This window comes from Budorcas taxicolor, chromosome 15 (genome assembly GCF_023091745.1).
Source record: "Budorcas taxicolor isolate Tak-1 chromosome 15, Takin1.1, whole genome shotgun sequence".
Classification (NCBI taxonomy): domain Eukaryota; kingdom Metazoa; phylum Chordata; class Mammalia; order Artiodactyla; family Bovidae; genus Budorcas; species Budorcas taxicolor.
The window spans coordinates 43,841,171-43,866,486 of NC_068924.1; the positions used below are offsets into that span (position 1 = coordinate 43,841,171).

Below are 25,316 nucleotides of genomic sequence, written 5' to 3' on the forward strand. Positions count from 1 at the left end.
TTCTCAACGTGGCTGGAAAATTCAAAAACCAAACCTGTCCCAAAACATCTGTTGGACTCCCCCCCCCCCCCCCCCCCCCCCCCATATCCTGAGATGAAAGAAAACTGCAAAACTAGAGGCATGGAAGGACAGACAACCAATAAACTCAAACAAGAGTCCACAGTTTGGCCTGTTCTGGGGGCTGCTCCAGTTCTACAGGCCAGGGCCCAGGGCAGTGTAGGGTCCCGGCGCTCGGCCCTGAGTGCCAGGGAGTCAGGCCCCCCCTTAGTGCTGGGCATCAGAGCAAGCAGCCTCCTTCAGCTCTCTGGAAACGTGTGCTCTGAGCGCCCCCTGGCATCCTGAGGTGACAGGGCTATCTCAGCTGGGGTAAGGAACTGTAGAGAAGGGAAGGCTGGGAAAGCTGGGGACCCCACCTTGGAGATGGAATTTGTGCTTGCATTAACAGAGCCGTGGACACGGCCAGCCCACCCACCCCTCTACCTGCTGTAAGGAAAGCACAGGCATCTTAGTTTGAAATCATCACTGTGGCTTGTTAAGAACTACCTCTGAATATTCATTTAGAGGTAAATGCCCCACTACTTCCAGAGGGGGGAAAAAAAAAACATCTGCTTATACAGTTTTGTCCCTTCTTCTCACTGCAGGAGGCGGGCCCCAAAGGTTCTCTTCTAGCCTGTGATAACACTCCTTGGCTTCTACTTCTGTCCTCAGCATGGGTCTGGACCTCACATGCTCGTTCTGAATTAGTGTCATGATTTTTAAGGCACATTCAACTAGAATAAGTTCAAATTCATCCAAAGCACGCATGCAACACACCAGTCTCTCCAGGTAATGCAGAGTGGAAACTGAAGAGCTAAACTTTTTTGGATAGCATCTTCCCAGTAAGAACCTCCGGAGAAGGAGTTGGTACTTTCCCAGGTACACTTTCTGATCAAAGGGCATGAAATGAACAAAATCCACAGGTGATCACAGCTACATCCTCATTCCTTTCCTATTCATCCACAGAAATATGATCATAATCGGAAACCTTAATTGATTGTTCACCAATTGCTCTTGGCCCCAAATACACACAGAGACAAAGACAGACACAGAGCACCTTAGAGCCAGAAGGAAAGAAAAGCCAGGACTGGAGAAGAGTTAGGGATGTGAATCTTCCTGCTCTGCAGAACTGTGTGGGGGCAGAGATGGGGTGTGGCCCCAGGAGGAGCTGGCAGCAGGAGCAGTTACAGAGAGCTGCCTAAGGCCCCAGCTACCCAACTCCCTTGGGGCATGCTTCTTCCAACACTAAGTTCCCTGCCCAACCAAGGACCATCTGGGCAGTGGGTACGAAGGGCAAGGACTCTTACCATGGGAGAGACTGAGCCCAAGTGGTCTCCAGGGGTCCCAGCAGATTTAGGAGTCTGGGCCCATGGTTAAGGAAAACCAGCATCACCCAGAATGGGATCTTAGGAAAGACCTTGCGAGGCTGGGTCTCCAGCAGGTGATGAGTGCTCTTGCCTGTCCCTCAGTATCTAACAGAGGGTTTTGTTGTTGAGCTACCCTTTGCCACGCCCAGGCTGGAACTCTCAGGCCACACTCCCGACCCTAACGAAACACCTGTCAACCCATCCTCTGTGTACTGGAGGAGTAAGCAGGCGACACGCTTTCCATTGTACGTCTGATGAATAATACACTCTGCCACCAGGATCCTCCCTCTCACAAAGATCCAGAACCACCTTTCTACCTTAAAATCACTGACCCAGAGAAACAGCTTGACTAGACATTAGAGGTCATCTAGCTTCTGTCATTCCAAATGTCAGCGGGTCTCTCTTCTGAAAGTCAAGACAGGAAGAGCCAGAAAGGAGAACATCACAACAGTATTTCCCTGGGAAGTGGACCTGCTCCAGGACAGAAAGTTCCAGTGCCCTCAAGAAGGCCCCAAGTCAGAGTAGTCTAGGTACCAGACCATGTTGACAATCAGAGATGGATGCCCTGGGTGTGGCCAGGTCCCTGCTAGGACAGGAGGCGTCGCTTTAAGCACTCAATACGTGAAAACCTAGATTCCCAGGAAACGAGAACATCCTAATTCCACTGAAGTCAGAACAGCTCCACCACCTCACTCAGGGCCTTGCTAACATGTTTGAAGTATGACTTTTAAAAAACCCAACTTCTGTGTAGTCTTTCCAAGCACATCCATCTACTCGGAAGTGAGGAACGACTCTCGCTCGCTTCCCACTGATTTCTGATCTCCACCTGGGCCCGCAGCCTCTGTCAAGGTGAATGACACGTACGCAAGCGTTCCCAAGTCTGCAGCATAGATGGTGCCATCCAAGGAGGAGGGTGGCAGAGGGAGAGGTCAGGCCACTCACAACCACCTATCACAGCTGGGTAGAAAACCGGGCCGCAGCCTTGCTGAAGCCTGCCCTCGGGGCGGGGGTTGGGGGTGGGGCAGACACAGGCCAGTCCTGATCAGACGGACGTGCAGAATCAGACAGCTTTCAGCAGGGAACTGCCCGGTTTCCCGCTGAAATGGCCTAGGTCTCACCACCTCTTGACATTTCTAAGTCTGGAATCAGGTGCGTGGGCATGCATATTGTGCCCCAGGAAGGCCAGAGACAGCAGTTTTTTTGGAGGAGGGTGGGAACAAGGAAATGAGCTAAAATCCAAATTCTGCCCTTAACCAGCCAGGTGACCCCAGGCAAGTCCATCTTCTAGGTGATCTCTAAGGGTCGCCACCTCTGACCCCTTGTGGTTCTAACATGTCTCCCGCTCCCCTCACCCTTTCCCATTCCCAGCTCACAACTACACACACGCCCTCAGTGACCACAGCCTAGGCTTTACTGCAGGGAGCTGAAGCACAGGCAGGAGCCCCAGGTGCACCTACCTGTGTGTAGTCTGGGGCTGGCATCCTGGGGTTCCCTGGGTCAGCTGACAGGGCTCCTGGACAGCCCTGGCCCACGTGCCACCTGTATGCTCAGCCTGTATGGATCCTACAGACCCCACCTGCTAAGACATTTGGCCTTGGGGGCCGGCCTCCTGCTGCCTCTGCGCGCACAAAGAAATCCTAGAGAAATCAAATGAGCCCCAACCGCAGGCCGCCAGCCAATTCCCACAGCCACAGCCGGGCCCTGCAACCCTGACAGGGGCCTGCCCCTCACCTTTCCACCCCAATTCTTCCCAGGCCCGGTGGAGGCCAGCTGACGCTCAAGGACTTTCTGCAGTTGTAAGAGCGAGGCTCGGCTACCCAAGCCTGTGCTATGTAAAGCTGATGGGCCCCAACACTCACATGCTCTCACACACACACACACACACACACACTCACTCACCGAGCCCCGTACTGCTGGGGCCCGTGGTCATCGGACCCCGGGCTGAGTGGACGCTGGGCCGCAGCAGCCCTGCCTGTGCTTCCTCTCCCCCTCTTCACGCCTCTCCTGCTGAAGGGGCTGCTCCGCTTGGCAAATAGGACTGCAGCAGGACACTAACCCGAGAGTGGGGGCACAGAAAGGATCTGCGCTGGTCCCCTCATGCCCCCCACTCCTCTGCTGGCAGCAAAGGCAGAGGAGCCCGTTCCTGGATGGCCGAGCCCGGGCCCATCGAGAGCCGAAGGCTCACCTGGCAGGGGGCCTATGTACAGGGGTCGGTGGGGCTGCTCCACAGGCAGGCGGGCAGCGCCACTCCAGGCTGGGCCGCCCCAGAGGGCACGGGGCGGCCTCTACTCGCAGGCCAGCTTGCTGTCGAAGCTGGAGAGGGCAATGGCAAAGGCCTGCAGCGCGCACAACGGGTAGTTGTAATCCATGGTGAACACATCCTCTGCTACGCGGCCAAACTGCATCACGATGTAGTCCGCTGGAGCCAGGCAGAAGTGAGGACAGAGAGGAGGGCAGAACAGGGATGCGGAAGGACAGACAGACACCCACATCATGAGAGGGAAGACAGAAGGCCAGAAGCAGAGACGCCAAGAAGATCCCAGAGGAGGCAGAGCACAGACCGAACGGGAGCAGTGGCAGGAGAGAGCAAACAGGTGACAAGACGCAGACACATAGCAGGAGAGGGGGAAGGAGAGAGGAGGCCATTGAAAGGGTGCCCCACGCCTGAGACTCTGCCGCGCACACAGAATCCCGGGTCAGGGCTCCAGAGGAGGCTTTTCCAGGGCTTCCCAGTCATTAAGGTCACAAAGCCCTCTACTAACCCAATAACCCATAGTCCTTACACTCAGCTCTACAGGCAGGGCTGAGTGGGCTGAATCCCGAGCTAAGGGCCCCGGTGTCACGCAGTCATGACTCAGGGCAGAAACACTCACGGTCATTGCCGTGGATGATCTGGAAGTTCTTCACCGAGGCCTGAGTGACGCGCCCGTGGAAGTTGAGTACGTAGGACTGCGTGTCGTCGTTCCAGACGGGCGTCTTGTTTTGCAGCTCGATGATGCTCTCTGTGTTCTTGTTCTGCCAGCGTGCTAGCAGCGTCTCGTGCTCCTGGGAGGGCAGCCTCAGCTGAGCCAGGCCCGGGCCTCAGCCCCATAACCACCCCAGAGAGTGATCTGCCCTGGGGTGGGGGTCCTTAGATCTCCCCACGACCCCCAGGGCTTCTCGTACTGTTTACACATGCACACCCGCTGGAGCTGTGCCCTCAGACGTGCATGCAGAGGCTGGGAGGAGGGGGAAAGCAGGTGGAGTGGGTGGAGACTCACGTTGCGGGGCCGGATGGAGACTCTCTCATGAACCATGGTCATGCCTGGGACAATCACACTCATCTTCCGAGGCCCCTTAAAACCTAAGACGTTTGTCTCCTGGGAAAGAGAGAGAGAAGCTCGCTCAATACTGGCCATCTGAAGATACTACCTACCTGCTGGACAGACTGGAGGAGCGGATAGAGATGAGCTAGTCAATCACCACTCGAACATACAGGAGGCATCTGTAAACTTACTGTGTCCAGAATTGGCTCCTTAATCTCCACTCTGCCCAAACAAGCTGCTCTTACCATCTTCCTCGCCCCAGTGAATGACATCTCCATTCTTCCATCTGCTCGCCTACCTGGAGTCCTAACTTAACTCCCCCCACCCTCACATACCGCTTCTAACCCATCAGCAAATGCTGTCAGCTCTTCCTTCAGGTTATACTCAGAATTCAACCACTTTTCAACCACCACCATCTCTCAGCAAGAGCACAGGACCAGCCCTTAGCTGGACTCTTCATTTCCTCAGCCCCCGGCCCACCTCCTTGTCATCTGTTTTCCACACAGCGCTGAGCAGTCCTGGTGAGTCAGGTCGTTCTTCTCAGTTCACTCAGTAACTGAGTCTCAGTCAGAGCACGGGCTTACCTCGTGCTGCAAGGCCTCATGAAATACGGCCCCACCACCCCCTCTCTTCACCACCCTCTCCCCGCTACATTCGCTGCCCTCCTCCTGCTCCCCTGACATGCCAGCGTTTTTGCTCACCATCTCCTCAACACCTGCACAGTTGGCGCTCACTTCCTTCTGGCCTTTACCCAAACACTACCCCAGTGAGGCCCTCCCACCATCCTTCCTAAAAGAATATTCATAGCCCTCTTCCGGTGTGCTGCGGTTCATGAGGTCGCAAAGAGTTGGACATGACTGAGCCACTGAACCGAACTGAGCCGTCTTCCTGCTTTATCCTTCTTCAGTTCAGTCGTTCAGTCGTGTCTGACTCTTTGCGACCCTAAGGACTGCAGCACACCAGGCCTCCCTGTCCATCACCAACTGTCAGAGCCTACTCAAACTCATGTCTATTGCGTCAGTGATACCATCCAACCATCTCATCCTCTGTCATCCCCTTCTCCTTCTGCCTTCAATCTTTCCCAGCATCAGGGTCTTTTCAGATGAGTTGGTTCTTCACATCAAGTGGCCAAAGTACTGGAGTTTCAGCTTCAGCATCAGTCCTTCCAATGAACATTCAGGACTGATTTCCTTTAGGATCTCCTTGCAGTCTAAGGACTCTCAAGAGTCTTCTCCAACACCACACTTCACAAGCATCAATTCTTCAGCGCTCAGCTTTCTTTATAGTCCAATTCTCACATCCATACGTGACTACTGGAAAAACCATAGCTTTGACTAACCATAGCTTTGACTAGACGAACCTTTGTTGGCAAAGTAATATCTCTGCTTTTTAATATGCTGTCTAAGTTGGTCATAGCTTTTCTTACAAGGAGCAAGTGTCTTAATTTCATGGCTGCAAGTCACCATCTGCAGTGATTTTGCAGCCCCCAAAATAAAGTCTCTCACTGTTTCCTCATCTATTTTCCATGAAGTGATGGGACCAGATGCCATGATCTTAGTTTTCTGAATGTTACATAACTGTTCTATAGCTTCCCCCACGCCCCCCAGTCAGGATTCAAGTCCCAGAAGGGTATATCTTTGTTCACTACTATCTCTCAGTGCCTCAAATGGCACCGGGGCTAAGTATCATTCAGACTGCCTCCCCAGAGCTGACCAGCAGGTGGCACCATTGGATCATATGAAACAGCTATGCAGTCCCAAGCTAATGGTACCAGTCCCTCATTTTGAAATGAGATGGAGAAATTCCTTGTGTTTGTATCCCAGTTCGGTAACTGTGTGACACTGGCAAGCGGCCCAAACTCTGACCTTCAGTTTCCTCATCTATATAATAAAGAAGATAGGCTCGAGCTCTTAGGTTGAATATTCAGTGAGATTATGCAAAGGGCCTTGCAGTCCATTTAGGACCTGAATACTGGAGGGAAGACGAGGGTTGTGCCAACATGAACCCAGGCCTCCTGCCTCCTCCTTCCCAGGAGGCATCCGGGCTGGGCTGCAGAGAGGCAGGCCTAGTTCCCAGAACTTGCCAGGCAGGTGGTCAGCTGTGTACTGTCCCAGGCAGGGGCCACTCCACTGCCCTCCTTGTCTGCCCACAAAAGCAGATGGAATAGGCCACAGGCAGGTAGCAAGTCCTGAGTGTCATGCCTAGCTCGAAGCCCAGAGACCCAGAGCCCCCGGACTCACGTAGCAGACAGCAGCCAGCTCCTGACGCAAGGTTCCACTTTCCAAAGTAGAGGCTGATGCTTTCTGAGGGTTGACGCCATTGTCATACACGGTGAACTTGGTGCCCATGAGGTTGGACCTGAAGAACAGACACAATCATTGTAAGGTCATGCATGACCTGTCCCTGGCAGCGAGTAGCTCAGAGGCTATCCTAGGGAAGGAAGACTGGAGAGGACCTTCGTGACCTTTGTGGGCAGAGAGCAGCGGACCTGGGGACACACTGTTCACAGAATCATCTCAGAAGGCGCTTCATGGACAGAAGGCCTCGACTTGCTCCGAGTTTAATCAAAGGGCATCTCAGCTGAGTTCAGGGAAATCGGAGTTCCACAGAAGGTCTCCCTGGAGGAACTGGGGTGGCCCCCTCATGGAAGGTGAACCACCACAGGGGCACCTGGCAAGACTGCAGAGGGATCTCAGCACCCCATGGAGGGTGGAGATGATCCGCTCTGTCCCGTCAGCCTGGGAGTTACGGTCCAGCCCCATCTCCAGCTCTAAGCTTGATTTATGCTCCTGAATCTGCCACACTTAGCACACCCTCCCTCCCCTGAGGCCCAGCTCAGAGCCTTCGCCCCACCCCAAGGTTGCTTCCTCTTCCCTCAAGGGCTCACTCCTGCCCCTCGGCACTGACCATGAGACCAAGGCGGCTCTTCCAGGGTGGCCTACATCATCCCTGACATCCTGCAGTTTGATTTGCCCTCCTAGTGGGCCTGCGCCCCCTCTGCCTGGGAGCAGCTTAGGGTAGGATGACAGGCTCATCTCCAAATCTGGCTCAAAGCTAGCACAGATCTGAGCTTGCGGTTGATCTGATGGACAGAGGACCCTGGGAGAGGATCCAATGCTCGACCTCCTTCAGGGGCAGCAGCTGCCCTCTACAGAGCCTGCCCCACCCCCGCTGGCCTCCTGGGGACGTGCTGGTACCGCAGTTTCCCGATGTAGCTGTCCCCTCCTCTAGACAAGTCTGTAGGGTCCACGGAGATGAGGTAATTGGAAGTTTTACTCTTCTTTCTCTTCCTTCCCGCCAGGAGGAACACCTTGGGGAGTGGAGCCAAGTTATGCATGTTCCAGGCCCAGCCTCCAGTCCCCACACAATCCTAGGACCACTCACACACCCTCACTCACACAAGCAATCCCCTCGCTTCAGCTCTTAAACATACACGTTTGCACACATGTGCACCAACGGGGCACACAGGGTTCTGTCTCTTTGGGGGAACTGGCAGGTCAGTGCTGCAGCTGAGGCTTCCAGTCCCACTCCAGCCCAGGACTTCAAGCCCACAGGATGAAACTGCACATCCAAGCCAACCTCACCTTCTTCCCGTCCTCACGGTCCAGGTGCAGGAAGTAGGTGGGGTACATGCCCCGGTCCATGCCCTTCTTGTCCCGTGTGATGCGGCACTTGATGGTGATCCCCTGGGGGGCTGGCCTTAGGGCAAACTCTTCAAGATCCTGGACCTCAACATCCACCGACGGCTCGGGGGCTGTGGGGCTGGGGGCCGAGGCTGCCTCCTTCCAAGGAGAGAGGAGGAGCCTGAGGCCCAGGCAGGGACCCCAAGCTGAAGCTGGTGGTCTGGAATCCAAAGCTGCCCCCATATGGTGGTGGTGGGAGACAGGGCTGGCACCTTGGGATGTGGGCACAGAGATCCTGGCCCTGGGCCAGCAGCTGGCTTCCTAGCCCTTCCTTCAGCTCAGCACCCCAGGGTGGGGATGGAGGGAACAGGCAGGCTCTCAGAAGCCGTGCTGTCTAACTCCAGAGCCCCCGCCCTCTGGCTTGACTGAAGACTGGGAGGACAGAAAAGCTCCAGGGGAAGAAGCTCTTGACAGGCACCTGGGCCCAGCCCATGGCCCAGGAAAGCCAACTCTGCCTCACTTCACTTCGTTCCCCTCCCACCTGGGCAACACTGCTGTCTGCCCTCCTGCTGGGCAGGAGCTCCTCACTCACCCTGGTGGACTTCCTGCTCGTGGCGGAGCTGGGGCGGGTGTTGCTATTTAGCTGGGAGGAGCTGGAGCTGTTCTCATCCTCCTCCTCCTCCTCCTCTTCGAAGCTCATGCTGCTGGAGATGCCTGGGCCGGGCAGAGGAGTGGGAGGGGACGAGTGGTCACACAGGCACACCCTGACAGTCACCCATTCACTGGCTCCAAGTCACTCCTACACACAACACATACGGACACACACACAGAGTGGCACTACACACGTACATCCACGCACTCCCACGCACACATTCAGATGCACACTAGGACACTCTCTCTCCAGTGCATGTGAGCTGGGGCTGGTCACTGTCCCCGGGTGCAGCCCCCCACCCAGCCTCAGCTGTCAGACCCTCCCTATCTGGCAGCCAGGATGCCCTGTCTCCTGGGTAGCAAGGCCTGAACTGAGCTGGCCCTGCCTGGGAGCCTGCATCTCTGGCCTCAAGTCTACTGGAGGCCTTGGCTGGCAAAACCTATAAAATCTCGAGAAAGTCCCAACTCCTCACTCAGCCTGATGCTCGGGGCCCACCAATCCTCTCCAAAGAAAGTGAAAGTCGCTCAGTCATGTCCGACTCTCTGTGACCCCATGGCTCCTCTGTCCATGGGGATTCTCCAGGTAAGAATACTGGAGTGAATGGCCATTCCCTTCTCCAGGGGAATCTTTCTGACCCAGGAATCGAACCAGGGTCTCCAGCACTGCAGGTGGATGCTTTACCAGCTGAGCTACCAAGGCAGCCAGTCTGTCCTCTCCAAAACCTGCCCTGTCTACATGCCTTCACATCTTCACCCCAGCTCAGCAGCCCTTTCTCCAGGAAGCTGTCCCTCATGCGATGTCTCAGAGCATGTGCACTGCGGGCTCTCCCTCCACCACCTCCCTGGGACAGAGCTCACTCTCTGGGCAGCAGGCCTCCTGGGAGGGTCTGCCTTGCCTCTCAGCCTCCTGGCCCTGCTCCCTCTAGCTCAACAGAGTGGGGACATTTTGTAAGAAAAGAACTTTCTCAGAGGGACAAAAGGGAAAGGAAATCTGTCCCCACACCTGGGCCTCCCTGCGGGCAGGGGATGGGGACCCAGGGCTGGGCTGTGGGCTGGCTGGTTCCTTGAGCCACACTTCTCTCCCTCAACGCAGCCTTCTCAGGGGTCCCTGCCCAAGTTGCTCACTGGTCCCCAAGTGTGCCCCCCACCAGGGCCTGGGAGGGGCTGAAACAGACACAGGAAGGCCATGCTCCCTGAGAAAGGTGCATCTGAGAACCTGGGGCTGAGCTTTGGGGGTGTCTCTGGAACCCCACGGGGCTCACCCTTCCTCTGCATCGTGCCATGGATGTCCTGCCCGCCGGGCCGTGCGCCGCCACCTGCGGCCGTCTCCCCCGTGTCCTGGGCCTGGTCCGACTGGCCCACAGTCAGGATCTGCACAGGGCCTTGGGCCTCAGACTTGTCTTCAGCCGGTGCTGCTGGCCCGCCGGAGCCTGCAGGCCATGGACACTCCTGAGTCCCATCCAGGGGTGCGGAGGGGGCGGGGCAGCCTGGATCCCCAGGTGTCCAGGAAGAGGGTGAGGGAAGAACAGGGACACCTCTGAAAACTTTATTTGCAAAACCGATTTTTAAAAAAATGAATGACTGCTGTCAGCCTCTTAACGGTGGGTGAGCTAGGAAGGGGCACGGGCTCCATTTATTCTGCTGTTCCCCCACATCTGCGGCCGAAGGCGGGGGACTGAAATGCCTCGTGTCCCTAGGCAGCCGGCAGCCGGCTCCAGCTACACGGTGAGCAGGACAGGAGGGAGAATGAGGCTGGGTCCGACACAGCAAGGCCACCACTCAGCTCGGACACGGCCAGCTCTGCACTGTCAGTGCCAGCCTTCTCTCTCCCTCACACATGCACACAGACTCACACACATCAGTGAAACACACAGGGCCCCTGGAAAAAGACAGGTCGGCATACACTCGCCTTCCCAAATGGAGGGGCTCCCACCTCCCCCATCAACCTTCCTGTCCAAGTTGCCGCAGCTTTGGGACCAGAAACAAGCCCTTAAATGCCGCGGTCACTCCACAGGCCCTCCGACCCGACACACCACTGTCCGACCACGACACGGAGGCCTGGAAGCCACTCCCAGGCCCAAGGTTGAGGAGTACGGTGGCCAGCAGAGGTGGGACTCAGGGCAGGGCCACTGTAACTGGCCTTGATCTCCAGGGATCTTTTCTGGAGAGGGAGGAGCAGAGGAACAGACTGGTCTGTGGGCCAAGAGGCTGGAAATAGGACTGGAGAAGTGAGCAAGCCCACAGGACGACCAAGCACTGCCCAAGGGGGAAACAGGCTGCCCAGGAGACACTGAGGCTCCCAGAGGAGTGTCCTGATCAGGGAGGAGGTGCTCGGGTGGGTGGGGAGGGGCTTCCGGGGCCACAGCTGAGCTGGACTTCACATCCTCGGGCAGCAGGAGTCCTGCCCATGCCCACGGCCAGCCCGGTCCCACATGAGCAGGAGGAGGCCTGTGAGCCAGCTGGGGGATACTGAGTGCCATTCGGGGCTCTCCCCAAGGACTCTCACCCAGCCCCTCACCCCAAGTCTGGAGGACAAGCCTCCTGCCAGCCCCACGGTGGGGGCCGGGCCTCCCAAAGAGGGGGCAGTGAAGGCAAGCCAACCTTTGTGCTTCCCCTTCTTCTCCTTCCTAGAGGCCCCACCCTGGCCCCCTGCTGCGGCGGCTGCCTTGGTTCTCTTGGCTGAGGCTGGTGCTGTGGGATGGGCAGCTCCCAGGGGCACACTGGCAACTGAGTCGGCCTCTTGAACTGCTCAGGAGAGAGCCGGAGAGAGAGAGAGAAAAAAATGCATACAAGGTGAGACCAGAGCTCCACCGCAACACTACCCAGCTCCCCCTCCAGGGCCTCTGCACCATCATTCCTCCAGGCAAAGATGCGCGGGGTAGGCCAGGCTGGAAGGAGATGGCAGGAGATGGCACCCCCCAACCCAACAGGGTGCTGAAGTCAACAGCCTGGTCTGCACCATGACCTCCCCAGAAGCAGAGCAGGTGGGGAGGCGGAGGGAGTCTGTCTGCAAGAAGGGGGGTCTCCGATGACGGTGGGTGAAGACAGAAAAGGCTGCAGTGTCCAGAAGAGACCACAGTGAGGGCGAGTACCGCAGGGACTGCTCTGTTCTCCTGGGACAAGCCCTCGAAGCAGGAGAGTAAGTGGATCCCAAGAGCTGCCTGCCAAGTGGAAGGTCTCAGAAGGGCCACCACTGGGTATCTCCACCCTCTCCAGGCATCAGAAGCCCAATCTGTCAAGGCCCTTGAGTGGTTTCTCACTGCTCACCGCTCTTAAGATGACGACCAATGTTCTCCTGCCAGCCCGGCCTTCCCCTTGGCCTAGCTGCCCTCATCACCTGTTGGGCATCCCAGGTCCCAGACACACCCCAGACTCCCTCCTGCCTGCCACGGATCTGCTCTCGCTGTCTCACCACCTGGACTGCCGTCACCACACAGCCCCTGCTTCCACTAACTCCCATCAGCCTGAGAGTTCCAGCTCAGACATCACCTCCTCAGGGAAACCCTGCTCTGGCCACGACTCTGCCATCCACTCACTGGGCTTGGCTTCCTTCCACAACCCACACCTATGACAGTCTGTTTCAGCCTCTCTCCCCTCCTAGATCTTAAGGTCCATGAGAGAACAGAGACTGCATCGGTTCGTGCTCACCCTGGACCCTCAGCCTCTAACCCAGAGCCTGACACAAATAAGCTCTCAATAAATATTTAAGAAATGGGTAAATATACGAAATGAATGAACACAGCCAGTAGGTCAAAAACTCTCCACTGGGATAAAATGCTGGTTCTGAATTATCTCATCTTCTGGAGTTCCCTAGTTGCTCAGATGGTAAAGACTCGGCATGCAATGCAGGAGACCTGGGTTCAATCCTTGGGTTGGGAAGGTCCCTTGTAGAAGGGAATGGCTACCCACTCCAGTATTCTTGCTTGGAGAATCCCATGGACAGAGAAGCCTGGTGGTCTACAGTCTGAGGTCACAAAGAGTCAGACACGACTGAGCAACTAACACTTTTTCACATCTTTCTCCGGGAATGATCCCTATGTATTTTACACCAACAGCCAGCAGAGAGCAGAGCAGAGGCAGCGGAGGCTGCAGGGGGTGGGGCTCCTGGAAACCCGAATCCCACAGTGGCCAGCCTGATGAGCAGCCTCCTAGAGCTGGGGAAGCCTGGGCCTGAGAAGCTGCCCTCACCCCACCTGGTCTAGAGTCTGGGCAGGGGACAGCATTCAGCTGACTGGACCTGGGAACACACCACAGCTGCTCCAACCTTCAAAGCCCTGAGACAGAACTTGCCTCACTTCATAGGGAAGGAAACAGACCTGGAGAGGGTAGGCAACTCGCTCACAGTGACAAGTGGGCAGGTGACCCACACGAGCAGAAACTCTCTGACTTTCGCCGTGAGCTCTCAGAGGCGCTGTGGTCTTTCTGCAGGCCTGGCCCAGCCCAGAACACAGTCGGTGCTCAAGAAATACCTGCCAAAGTGACTGCACAGATGTGACCTGCCAGACTCTCTCTCAAAGCCTCAAGATGTTGGCTCTGGCACAAACTGGCAGGGCCTGAAGTCCCTGGAGCAGGCTCCCCTGCCACGGGCAGACTCAGACGGCCAGGTGCCAGGCTTGGCAGAACTGGGGCAGTGATGCCGGGCTCCAGTGGATACAGACTGAACTCCAGCAAACCCAGAATGGCGGGAGGCCTTCTCTGCAAGACACTGTGGCCACCTTTGGGACAGCACCCACGGACGAGGAGCGAGGGGAAGCTGCCAGGTAAGGCTGGGGCCAGGGGCCATGCCGAGTGGAGCAGCTGGGGCCGCCTCCCACAGACCATCCCCTTCTCTAAAGGGCTTCTCAGGTGGAGCAGACACATCAGCTGTGGCCCACGTGCTGAACTTAAGTGCACACAGGGGCATTACTGTGAAGGAGCCCCAAGGCGAGGCAACTACCAGTCGTCTGAAGTGGCTGGAGGCCGCACAGCCCGAGGAAGCCCAGAAGGAGGGGAGCCTTCCAACTGCAAAGCCAGGGGCCTGCAACCTTCTTAGAGTCACTTGTCAATGGAGGAGCTGCCGTGATCACTGGCCACCAGAAGGGGGCAGTGGGGACTAGCCTGAGTCCTCCTTTCAGGCTGAGAGAGACCCACCCTCTGCCCAGCCTGGGGTTCTCAGCAGAAAGGAGGGTCCTGAACACTGGGGTGAAATCGAGGCATCCCTGCCCCCAGGATGAACCGCACAGAATTCCCTTCCCAGGGGACTCCGCTGAGAACCAATGTGTATACAGCTGGGAGCTGGAGGCTGCTGGTCTCCACAGCTCCATGCAGGGACCCACCGGCCAGAGGCTGGGCACACTGAGGGTTTGGGGAACCCAGGGAGGAGAGGCGACAAGTGTCTGTCTATCTGTGACAAGAGGCATGGGTGGGCAGCATGTGAGATGGAGTCCTCTCGAGAGACAGAAAGCTGGCAGGAAGCAGACTGTTCTGCTCCTGGGAGCTGCCTCCTGCTTTCAGGGAAATGTTTCAGATCAGAAACCCAGGCTTCTGAAATCCCAAGCCCACAAAGCTGTACCTTCTGGCCCCACACCTGGCATGGGAGCCCAAGGCTCCAGATCCCAGCCTCCCTCCGCCTGTCCCACCCCTCTGCCCACTGGGCACCCCCAACAAGATGGGCCCCTCAGCTGTCCAGGTCAGCAGGAAGTCCCTGAGGGCCCCCGCAAGCAGTCCCAGGGTGGGGTGTACCTTGGTAGCCGGTGCTGCCGCTGAGGTAGGACTCCACCAGGGGGGCCTGCTCTTCCGACTGCCGGGCCCGCCGGCTCCGGGGCCGCCCGTCGGCATTGGCCTGCACCATCAGGGGCTCCTGGCGCTTCTTCTTCTGCTTCTGCTCCAGCAGGGCCCGCTACAGAGGCAGCGGACACGCACAGGGGTTGGCGGGCCCTGAGAGAGCCGACCACCTCCCCAAGGGAAGGCGCCCAGATGAGGACTGGGGGAGCCCTGCTGTCTCCATATGGTTCCACAGGTCACAGTGGGGTCCACGCCCCACTCTAGCCTTGTGTCCTTGCGCCCCAGGACTTGGTATCCAAGGGAAGCAGGCAAGTATCAGTCCAGGTAGCTGCCCTGGTAGGGTCATGGCACAGTGACCCGAGCTGCCTCCTGGCAGGAGCCCTAGATGCCAGGGTGGTGCTAATGCCAAGTGGTGAAGGAGAGAGCTCACCACTTCTCTCCTGGGAAGGCCCCCTCTTTCCACCACACAGGATCACCCAGGAAGGAGGACGGCTCCCCCACCCACTGCCCAGACTCCGGCCTGGATGGTGCGTGCTGGCCGCCCTCCCACCCAGCTCCAGCCTCACTCACCTGCCGGTCAAGCTTCTGCTGCCGCAGGTTGCTGCCCTCATCATCTAAGACACTGCAGGGGGAGAGAGGGGCACTCAGGGCCGGCCCACGAGGAGCCAGGACCACCCAGAGCCCTCTCCCAGCAAGTCTGTTTTAAGCCCCTCCCATCATGGCTGCTGGGCATGGGACAGGGCAGAAAGGTGAAGCTATATTCTGGAAACTGGCTAGAGACGTAAAGACATAAGCCGTCTTTCTGCCACTTCAGGGACTTACCTCCTATTGGGATCCCTGCTGCCCAAGGACTTCCCAGTCTACCCTGACCCGGTAAACTGAGCAGGAAGCTTTTCCGTTGGGCCCATTAGGGCCCGGCCTGATTGAGATCCAGGGGCATCAGTCACAAGCTGGGCCCCAGGCGAGGCTTCAGACCCAAGAGCCTGCCCCTCCGGCTCCACCCTTCCATCTTTCCATCCTTCTGGTGGAGGCTGGGTCTTCTGGGGCAGACCCTCGCCATCCATTCAAGAGCAACTCCTGGCTCTCCAGGTGGTAAAGTGGAGCTGCGGACACTGCCCGCCTCCCCGCCCCACTTAAAGAGGACCCCTAGTTCTGGAGAATGAAACTGAAACCCCAGCCAGTCCCTCGGGGCACGGCGAGGGCTGGGTGCAGATGTGTGCAGGGCGGACACAGCACTTCGATGCACAGCCCAGCAACCAGCTGCCGGGTCCTTCCTTGGCCACCTACGCGGTGTGGGCGGCATCAAATCCTTGAGTCCTTTACTAAGGTCGTGGGAGGGGCAGCCTCATCTCACACAGACTGGCCCTGCCTCCAAGTAAGGCAGAGCATGAGGAGGGAGCACCAACCACTTCAGCCTTCTTTCCAGTCTAACACATGTATGAGACCTAGACCCAAGCCTATAGAGCCAAGGTCAGGCCAGCTGCATGGGGGTGGGGCTGGAGCCTGAGGATATGAGCTCTGGGAACACCCAGACTGCCCTGGCCGCCTTATTCCAGAGCCTGCCACTGAACCAGACCTTGTGTGGGTGCCTGTATAGGTATGTCCAAGTGTGCTGGGTTTGTGTGTGACGCTGTAGGAGTATCTCATGTGTGTGCACACTGGGAGATGTCCGAATGTGTGTAAGCATGTCCACATGTGTAAGCACATACCTGGATATACATGCATGCAGACACCGTGTCAGAGGCGGGTGTCCTGAGTGCAGCCAAGCACGGTCGCATGTAAGGAGGTCACATCACCCTGAAGACAAGGTGAGGTGATCCACCTCCTCCTGACAGCAGCAGCCCTTTCCAACTGGAACAATCATTGACCTGAAATGTCCTTTCAGCTCAGCAAACTGCTTGTGCTGCAGGGGCTGGCCAGGGGGTGGCAGGGAGTCCACGGATTGCAGACGGCCCACCACCCAGCCCTCTGGCTTCAAGCCTCCCTGGCCAAGACCTGTGAAGACTGCCTGTTTTGAACTCGCAGCTGTCCTACCTACTTGACATCTGGGAAGGACTTGTCCGATGCCCACGGGCTGCCCTACACACAAGAAGAGCCCGATTGTGATCTGGAGCCCTTCACAGAACCAGCCACATTCACCAAACCCTCAGTGGCCAGAGCACAGGAGAACACACTCAGACATGCTTCTAGTCAAGGCCTCAGTCTCCCTAAAAGAGCCCACCTGCCGAAGAGCACGCAGCTGCACGTGGGTCTCTCCAAGGGCAATGCTAGGCCCAGAGGACAGGGAATGGCTCTGAAAAAGTCCCAGCTGGCTGGGACAGTGAGGGTCCCATCACAGGAGGCCGCACACAGGACAGGCAGGGCAGAAGGTGAGCAGGATGCCTGGGAGTCCAGCCAGGTCCAGAGGCTACAACTCTTCTATCTCTCTGCCTCCAGCCAATGGCCTGACTGGAGAGTTCAAGGGCCACACATCCTCAAAGAGTCAGTGTACCAACACCACTGTCCTCGTGGTCCATGGTGCCCAGTCTGCCTCTGTGTGCCACCTGGCTGAGAGGAGCAACGGGGCCTGAAATCCAACTGTGCCCTGCCCGCCGCGCTCTGTGCCTTGGCACGCGTGGGGCAGCCTGCGTCTCAGGCATGTCAGCCACCTCTGCAAGGCCATGCTGCCTCCCCTTCCTGCCAGCAGGAAAGGCTGTTTCCTGGCTCACTGGGATGACGTGAGCCAGTCATCTAGGTCATCCCTGGCCCTGGGCTTGGCTGAGCAGGACACAGTCGACTATTTCCATGGTGCTGACACCCTGCCAGGAGCTGACATCTAACGTGAAAGGGCAACATCCTACTGCGAAGTAAGCTCACATCGGCAACGCCACCTCCAAACTGCAGGTCACAGCGGTTGCTTAACTGACAAAAGGTGGTTCCTGCCACCGTGGCCTCCTTGCCCAGTGTCCGGCCCCCACCCCAACAACCTCATCCACGTGGGGAGGACATCTTCCTAGCACAGGCAGTGTCCCACTGCCATGGGCTTTCCACTCCGTTCCATCACTTCCTCTTCCTCTGTCCCCACCTCCATCCCCCAATGGGCGAGAATGACAAAGAGCCGCGCCAAGTACGACTACAGGTAGAATGGACTTATCTATCTGTAAGTAGATAAGTCATCAGCCTTCAGAGAAAGATGGATGAACACAAGGGTGAGGCTTCTGAAGAGATTCCAGAAACTCAGATACCCCAGAAGTGCCTGGAGAGCCATCTCCCTCCTGAGTGGAGGATGCAGGTGAGTGGGGGATGCAGGGGGCGGCAACCAGGGAGAAGCAACATGTGCCTGGTGAGCAAGAACACGCCTGGCTGAGCAAGACCCATCCAGGAGGGCCGACAATCAATCCAGCTAAACGAGGAGGCTCTGAGAGCACGCAGCAGCCCGTGCAGGGCAGCAGGGTGCTTCCCTGAGAGCCACAAAAGCAAAGGGTGGACCCCACCACCTGGCACCAGCCAGCTGGTAGTGGGCGGTGTTTCTGCCTGACAACAATGTATCCGGAGTGCACAACATCTGTCGCTGGTGAATAGCAAAGAATCCCCTGCACACAGCGCAACAATGACAACAATGATGGCCGTCTCCAGGGAGAGCAGAACCAGAGCTCCTCTCTTACCCCAAAAGCAGCCCAGCCAGTCCTTCCCCCCTCACCTCCCTCAGACAGCCCTGCCTCCCACAACAGAACCTCTCCCAGGCATCTTCCTTCCTCACTCCCTGGCCTGCCTCCTCTGTTCTAGACAGCACCAAACGATAACCATGAAAGGAGACAGTAATGGCCTTTTAATGACCAGGGCTCCAATTATGGAATCACTGCCAAGCCCAGGCTGCCAGCTGCAGCCCCGCCAGGAGACTCAGACAGGAGACAGGGCACTGATGGATGGGTCTTCCAGCTGACCCCGGCGGCTCCTTCACGACGGTCATCAGAGGGGCCGGGGGAAGCACTGGCCACTGGCTCGTGAAGGCCAGAGAAACCTGGCTGCGGTGTCCATCCATCCAATCAAGTGACCCCCGAACCTCCCAGGAGACGGCCCCTCCACATCCCCCAGCTTCAAAGCCGCCAGACAGATATCTGAGCGTGAGCCATGCGTGACAGCAAGGGTCAGGGACACTTCCTCCATGGGCTGGAAAAGCCAGATGTGGCCAACGTCACTAGGAACCCAGGTCTCCCGTCTCATTAGACCCCACCTCCATTCTCCAGCTAGTCCACCGGAGCCGACCAGAGGCCAGGCCCTCCTCGGAGCAGACTCACTCCCTGCCCTCTGTTCCCTCTCCTCCCACTCAGTCGCAGCGGGGCCTGCTCCTGCTGGACTCGGGCCGTCAGGCAAGTGTGTTGGCAAGGGAGGAAAGACCACCTGCTTGGCTGTGAACTCTGCCCAATGCTGGAACCTCCCCACTCCCCAGCACGTCCAGACCTGTGGCTTCTGTTGCCCAGTGGCTGCTTGGAACATTGCGGGCAACACGGTGGAGGTGGGAACAGAGGCAACCCCAGAAGCCAGAGGACCACACTGCTCACAAGAGTCAGCCTCCCAGGATGAGGCTTCTCCATGCCAGCCACTGGCTTCCAAACTTACCAGGTGGGTCCCAACTGCTGGGGGCACTCAACCCTGACTCGATAGTTCAGACCTGCTGGGGAAGCTGCCCCAGAATCAACCCCCCACCTCACACTTTGCTTTTTCAAAGCCAACGACACATGTGATTCTAATGCTCAGCCATGCAAATGGAGATCAGGAGTCAGAGCTTGTGATCTCTAAAGAACAAAAGGAAACTGAGAAGTTGCTCTGAGGCTGGGAGCATGCAAGCACAGTCTTCTGTTCAGATGCGGGAAAACATAGTGTGCAGAACAGGGTGGAAGGGGTCAACTGAACATCTAGACAGGACGTGACCATTAGGAGCAAGGCCAAGCATGCTGGTAAGTCAGGGCACATGTCCTCGGGCCTATCAGAAAAGACGGGAGGACAGTACAGCCAGGCCTCCGCGTGGAGCTGCAGGGACTGGTGACCCTACCACGTGGGCAAGACGAAGCCATGCAAGTGGTGTGCCAGGTCAGTCAGATGGATAAAGGTGTTGGCAACCATCGGTCATGTCATCATCAAAGGAGATTTCTACTAATAGCATCACGCTTCTCTCGGTTAGCAGGTTTTTCGATGACCTGACACGAGGCAGGGCTCTGAGCAGGCCTACAGGTGAAACAAAGTAGAAGAGGTACTAACTGTCCACTGAGAGAGTGTGAGTTCAGAAGACCCTAGAGGCCTAACAGGAAGTGGTCAAGTCTTACAGGTGGGTACCCCAACACCCCGTCTTGCCACACAGGCAGAATGGAGAAGACAGGGCTTGACACCAGCCTGATGAAAGACTCCGCAGTCTTGCTCACAGAGGCCTTGAGAGGAGTGGTCAGTACCAAAGCCATCCCCCGGGGGTGGTAAGGGCTGGAGGGCAGAGGTCCACTGTGAGGAAATAACACCTCCCTCTGCTCGACACTGGACATCTGGACAGGCCACAGCCAGGACACACCCATCTGCGGCTCCAGGAGCTGGAGGAGGGCAGAGACCAAGCTGAGCGCATCCCCAGGCTCCCTGCTCCCTGGATCATTTGTCAACTTTGTGCTCATGCTTCCTCCACCCCGGGCAGCAGCGAGACGACTTCCCAAAGACGCTTAGGGTGGGAGAGGAGAGAAACTCCCTGTGGAACTACGGGTAGGGGGTCTGCTCTTCCCTCCTGCGGCCAGAGGCAAAGCAGCGGGCCAGAGTCCGGGCACCTCTGAGGCAGAAGTGAGAGAGTCGTGAGTCTTGCCTAATGAGCAGTCATTCCTCTCCCCAGGAAGCGGAGTGAGCAGTGCAGTACCAGGAGGATCTTAATGAGGACCAAAAGGAGGGGAAGGGCTTCCTTGGTGGCTCACACAGCAATGCAATGCAGGAGAACCCGGGTTCGATCCCTGGGTCAGGAAGATCCCCTGGAGAAAGGAACGGCTAACCACTCCAGTGTCCTTGCCCGCATGGACAAGAGGAGCCCGAGGGGCTACAGTTCATGGGGTTGCAAGGAGTGGGACATGACTGAGCGACTCACACACAGAACAAGAGGAGGGGAAACCCAGAGACAGGAGAAGGCTCACACTAAGGGAGAGTTTTCTAATGGTCTCGTCCATCGGAAGTGAGGCTGCTGGCAGGGATGCGGAGGGAAGCATTCACACAGAAGACTGGGCAGTCTGTGAGGGCCCTTCTTGCCTGAAATTCTCCTTCTCTGACCTAGAGCTGTGCTTTGCCAGTAGCACCCAGGAAGCCCCGTGGTGAGGGGAGAGTACTGCAGCCCTCAGGGGTGCTGAGAAGCCAGGTGTGGGGCCAGGAAGTCCTACAGTCTACCTGGGAATGCCACTTTGATTCAAAGCAATGGGCACCGTGTCCATGCAGGGTTGTGCCAGGCACATGGTTGCTCTTCAGGTGCACTCCCCACTCTCCAGGAGTTCACGGCTGGTGAAGGAGGCGCCAGGCAGCGGCCACAGGATGGTGCAGAGCACTGAGGACAGGGCTGGCCATCACTCCCTCCTCCAGTACACCTGCGGGCAGCAGGCTTTCCTGACTCTCACTGCTCCTCCTTCAGCCCATAAAACATAAAATCATGAACCAGGGACATTTGATACTCCTCAAGAACACAGGTGAAGGCAGAATGGCAGAAATAAAAATCAGCAGTTGTAATAATATGGAAAAAAAAGCCAAAAAAGTTATAACAGTTGTTAACACTTTATAAACTAAATGGCTCCCTTCTAAGTCAGAATGTGAGGTTAATCCATGATCATTACAAATTGAGTCACAATTACCCTTAAGAAGATTATCACCAGCTGTCACAGCTTCAAAGAAAATGAGCCAGGTCTGGGCGATGCAGGTGCAAACCACCACTGAGGCAGCAGAACCCCCACCAGGAGAGCTAACAAGATATCGACCCACCTCTGGTCCCCAAGCCAGATGATACCCTCCAGTTCCGACATGCTGTGACACGAGGGAAACCTCACACCAGAGCACGTGCACACCCGCCTCTCCATCTTCTGCCCCAGTTTCCTCTGTGATCAGGCAGGCATATGGCTATGACTGCGATCAGCAGCCCTGTTAGTGCAAAAGGCAATTTGCATCTGCTCCTCTGAGCCAGATCTCCTCATTCTGGAAGTCTACACCCGAGTCCAATGCTTTCCGAGGCTCACAAAGGCTCAGAAAGACCCCAGCAAGGTGGGAGACACCAACAACTTCTAACCCCAGCTCACCTCCAGCTAAACACCTACCCTCCCTGCCACAGAACAAGAGGGTGGCAGAGCGATGGGATGGTGAACAAGGCAGGGCCACAAGGGGGCCAAGATGTTCCTCGGGGCTAGGCTTCAGGGTGGCAGGATTCTGTGCTCCAGATGGAGTGTGTGGGCTCAGGAAAGGAATGAGGGGATGGGGTGGTTCGGCCTGAGCTGGGGCAAGTGCCAAATCCCTCTCTGCAGGATGCCAGTGCCTGGGGCTCGTGGGAAGACTGAGCATCTCCGGGAGACAGCCCCATCTCCCTAGTGCCCTCTCCCCTAGAGGCAGGCTTAAGCCTCCCCAGTATGAGGCCGACTTTCTCTAAGACCTGAGCACTCCCTTCACAAGTTGCTGGCTCCTGGGAGAGGCTCCCCTGAACCATGATCTGGCCTGGTCCTCAGCCTGCGGATCCTAAACACGCCATCACATCCCAGCTCCACGCGCTGCCCCGTTTCTCCCTTCCTCCAAAGTCAGTCTGTGGCCACCACCCTGCCATCAGCACCCTGGGCAGGTACTTCCACAGCACTCACGGCCTCTAATCGCACAGGTACTGCCCAGGCATCTATGCTGGGTGGTTAGAAGAGGTTAATGATACTCTGTGGGCTGCAGTGTCTTCTACAAAGTCCTCAGCACACACATGTCAAGAAGGCCAGGATGCTCCAGAAACTACTTGCACCCCCAGCCAAGATGCCCTGTGCGGGGTGACAACCCTTCTGAGTCAACAGAGCCCCAGTCCCCTGATGGGACTGTCTCCTGGTCTACATGTGACTGCATATGTTCACAAGAAATCCTGGGTTGATGTGTGTGTATGCACACACGTGTGTGTGTTGGTGGGAGGGGCACCCACAAATTCTAACTTGGGAAGCCCTGAAGCCCCCAAAGAAGCTGAGATTAGAGGCCACAACAATATTCAGGAGAAAACTGTGAAGTCTCAGGCCAGTGACAGGTGCTTGTTTGTAGCAGGATCTACTTTTAACAAGCCTCAGGCAGTTTCAGCTGATTTCCATTTGGATGCTGTCTGGACAGACTCATCAAAGAGCCCTATCAGAATTATTTTCTATTAGTGACTGGAATCAGGTCTCTAAGAGCAGGCTGTGTGTTACAGGCAGGTCTGGAGTCTGTGTCTGCCAGCCACAAGCGTGTGCACCTGGGCTGGCAAGAACATGGTGGACCTTAGAAGTCCAGCACCCCTTTTACACACAAGCCTCTCAGGGGAGGCCTGGAGAGAGCCCCGTAGCCCATGGCAACCAAGGAGCCAATGGGTGGCCAAGGATTTTGCGCTGCCATGGCGATGAGCTCTTCTCCAGTGGTAATGGAGAGAATGGAGTAGAGTGGATGGGGAAAGGCCCGCACCTGTGCAAGCCCCAGGGACCCCCCCCCTCCCCCACCCCAACCTCCACATAGGCGTGAACACTCAGCTGTCCTTGGGACACACCACAGCATTGGGGAACACAGGCAGACCATGCTTCCCTGAGTGTGCCCCGGGTTCCTAGGTTCATTCTCTTGTGCATGTGAAGGCAGTTCTCATGTACTGAGTTGGTTTGTATGCAGGTGTTTAAACCAGTTAGCAAGTGGATTTCTGCGTCTTTGATAGATACCAGTGGTACTTGTGTGTGAGTAGTGGGAAGCAGGTATTCCCCCAAATACAAGGGGTGTGTGTGTGTGTGTACAGATAGGAGTGCACCTGTGTGAGCCTGAGAATCGGTGACTGTGTGCGTGTGTGTACATGCGCACAGCAATACAAGATGCATGAATATAGAAGCAGCCTGTGCTTTAGGTTCAGAACGACTGTCTCCAGGAATTCATGTTCTGACTGTGTGAACCGACCAGCAGGAGCATCTTTGGTCCAGTGGACCTCCTATGGGTGTATGTCTGCAGATGTATGTGTGTGTGCACGGGGCTATACTGGCGTGTGACCAGTATGCTGGGCCTAGGAGGGGGCTCAGCACGGTTAACTCCCTCCCCAGGCAGCCACATGGCGCTGCCCGACCCAACAAGGCCCATACAGGCCCAGAGCACTGGCCTCTTCCAGCAACCCCGGCCGGTAGGTGGGGAGGGCAGAGCAGGCGGGTTCACTGGGGCCCCCAAAGTTGGGGTAGGAAGGCCCAGCACCTCCAACCCGCACCCCTAGGGTAGGGCCAGATGGGGAGGGTACAGCTGTCCTGCGCCCCAGCCCTGCATCCGCAACCAGCCCTGCTCCCGGAGTTCGGAGTGGTGGGCATCCCGACCCAGTACCCTCGACCCTGCCCCGAGCTTTCAGCATTGAAGGGTGGTGGGCTAGACCAGCGCCCCGGGGGAAAGTGAAGGTGGGGGCCGGCGCCCGCGTACCTGTAGGGAATCCAGTCGGAATGCGGCTTGGAAGTCATGTCTCTCGGGGGCGGGGCGGCAGCTGCGGCTCGGAAGGCCGGGGCCCTTGAGGGCCGGCGCGGGGGCCCTGCTCAGCTCCCGGGCCGCCCAGGGCCGCATCCTCCCGGGCCGGGGCGCTGGGCCCCGCCGAGGCCCGCGCTGCACGCCAGGGCCCCGGCCGCGGGTTCGGAGAACGACTGCTTGCGCCGCGCGATGGGCGAAGCGGCAGAGTGCGCGGGGCCGCCACGGGCGTGCGCGCGCGTGGAGGCGGGAGAAGTCGCCCGCGCCGCCCCCCGCCGCCAGAGGGGCTGGGGCCCGCGCCGGGGGCCCGGCCGTGGCGTGGCAGCGGCGGCCCGCCCCCGCCTCCCTCGCTCCGCCCCGCCCCCGGCGGAGACCCCACCCCCAGAGCGGCTCCGGCGTCCCAAACGCCCCCGCCCCCCTCACAGAAAGCGCGGGTCCCCTGGCTCCGCGCAAGTGAGAGCGCCTGCGCCCACTTTGGGTGAATAGAGGCGCTGCCACTGGGCGGGTCCCCGACCTCCAAGCCTCAGTTTCTCCTTCTGTAAAACGGGGATAATTCTAACACCTACCTACCTACCTGAACTACCAATCTCCGCTAAGGGATGGGAAACCGTTGCTTAAATGGGAGGGAGGGAGAAGTAGGGGGTGGGATCTAGTTGTGTAGGAAAGCAATGATGCTCCAAAAGACCGAAAGAGGTCCAAGGGGACCTTCAGGTGCCGAGCATGGAGGTTGGCCTTTCCCTCTCCCGGCAGCTCCAACCGCCTCCCCGGGGACCTTCTTTCTTCGGGTTTAGTAAAGGAGGTATCTTCCCACTGCGGAGGAGTCCTTCCCCTCTAAGCTATCACCGTCAAGACAAGGATAACATTCAGGCTAGTGCATCCTTACCCTTAAATTTTATATTATTTAATCT

At 57.4% G+C, this 25,316-nt stretch overlaps 1 protein-coding gene across 1 annotated transcript; it reads right to left on the reverse strand.

Annotated features, from left to right (window-relative positions):
* Nucleotides 1-118: 118 nt before the first annotated feature.
* On the reverse strand, nt 119-24,453 carry TUB (TUB bipartite transcription factor). The gene is made up of 12 exons (XM_052652532.1): nt 24,370-24,453; nt 15,316-15,367; nt 14,704-14,860; nt 11,584-11,727; nt 10,245-10,412; nt 8,924-9,045; nt 8,293-8,490; nt 7,906-8,018; nt 6,949-7,066; nt 4,664-4,762; nt 4,277-4,448; nt 119-3,822 (listed from the first exon to the last, which is right to left on the reverse strand). The coding sequence occupies exons 1-12, from the start codon at nt 24,405-24,407 to the stop codon at nt 3,689-3,691; spliced, it is 1,515 nt and encodes a 504-aa protein (XP_052508492.1). The 5' UTR covers nt 24,408-24,453; the 3' UTR covers nt 119-3,688.
* Between the last annotated feature and the right edge of the window lie 863 nt (nt 24,454-25,316).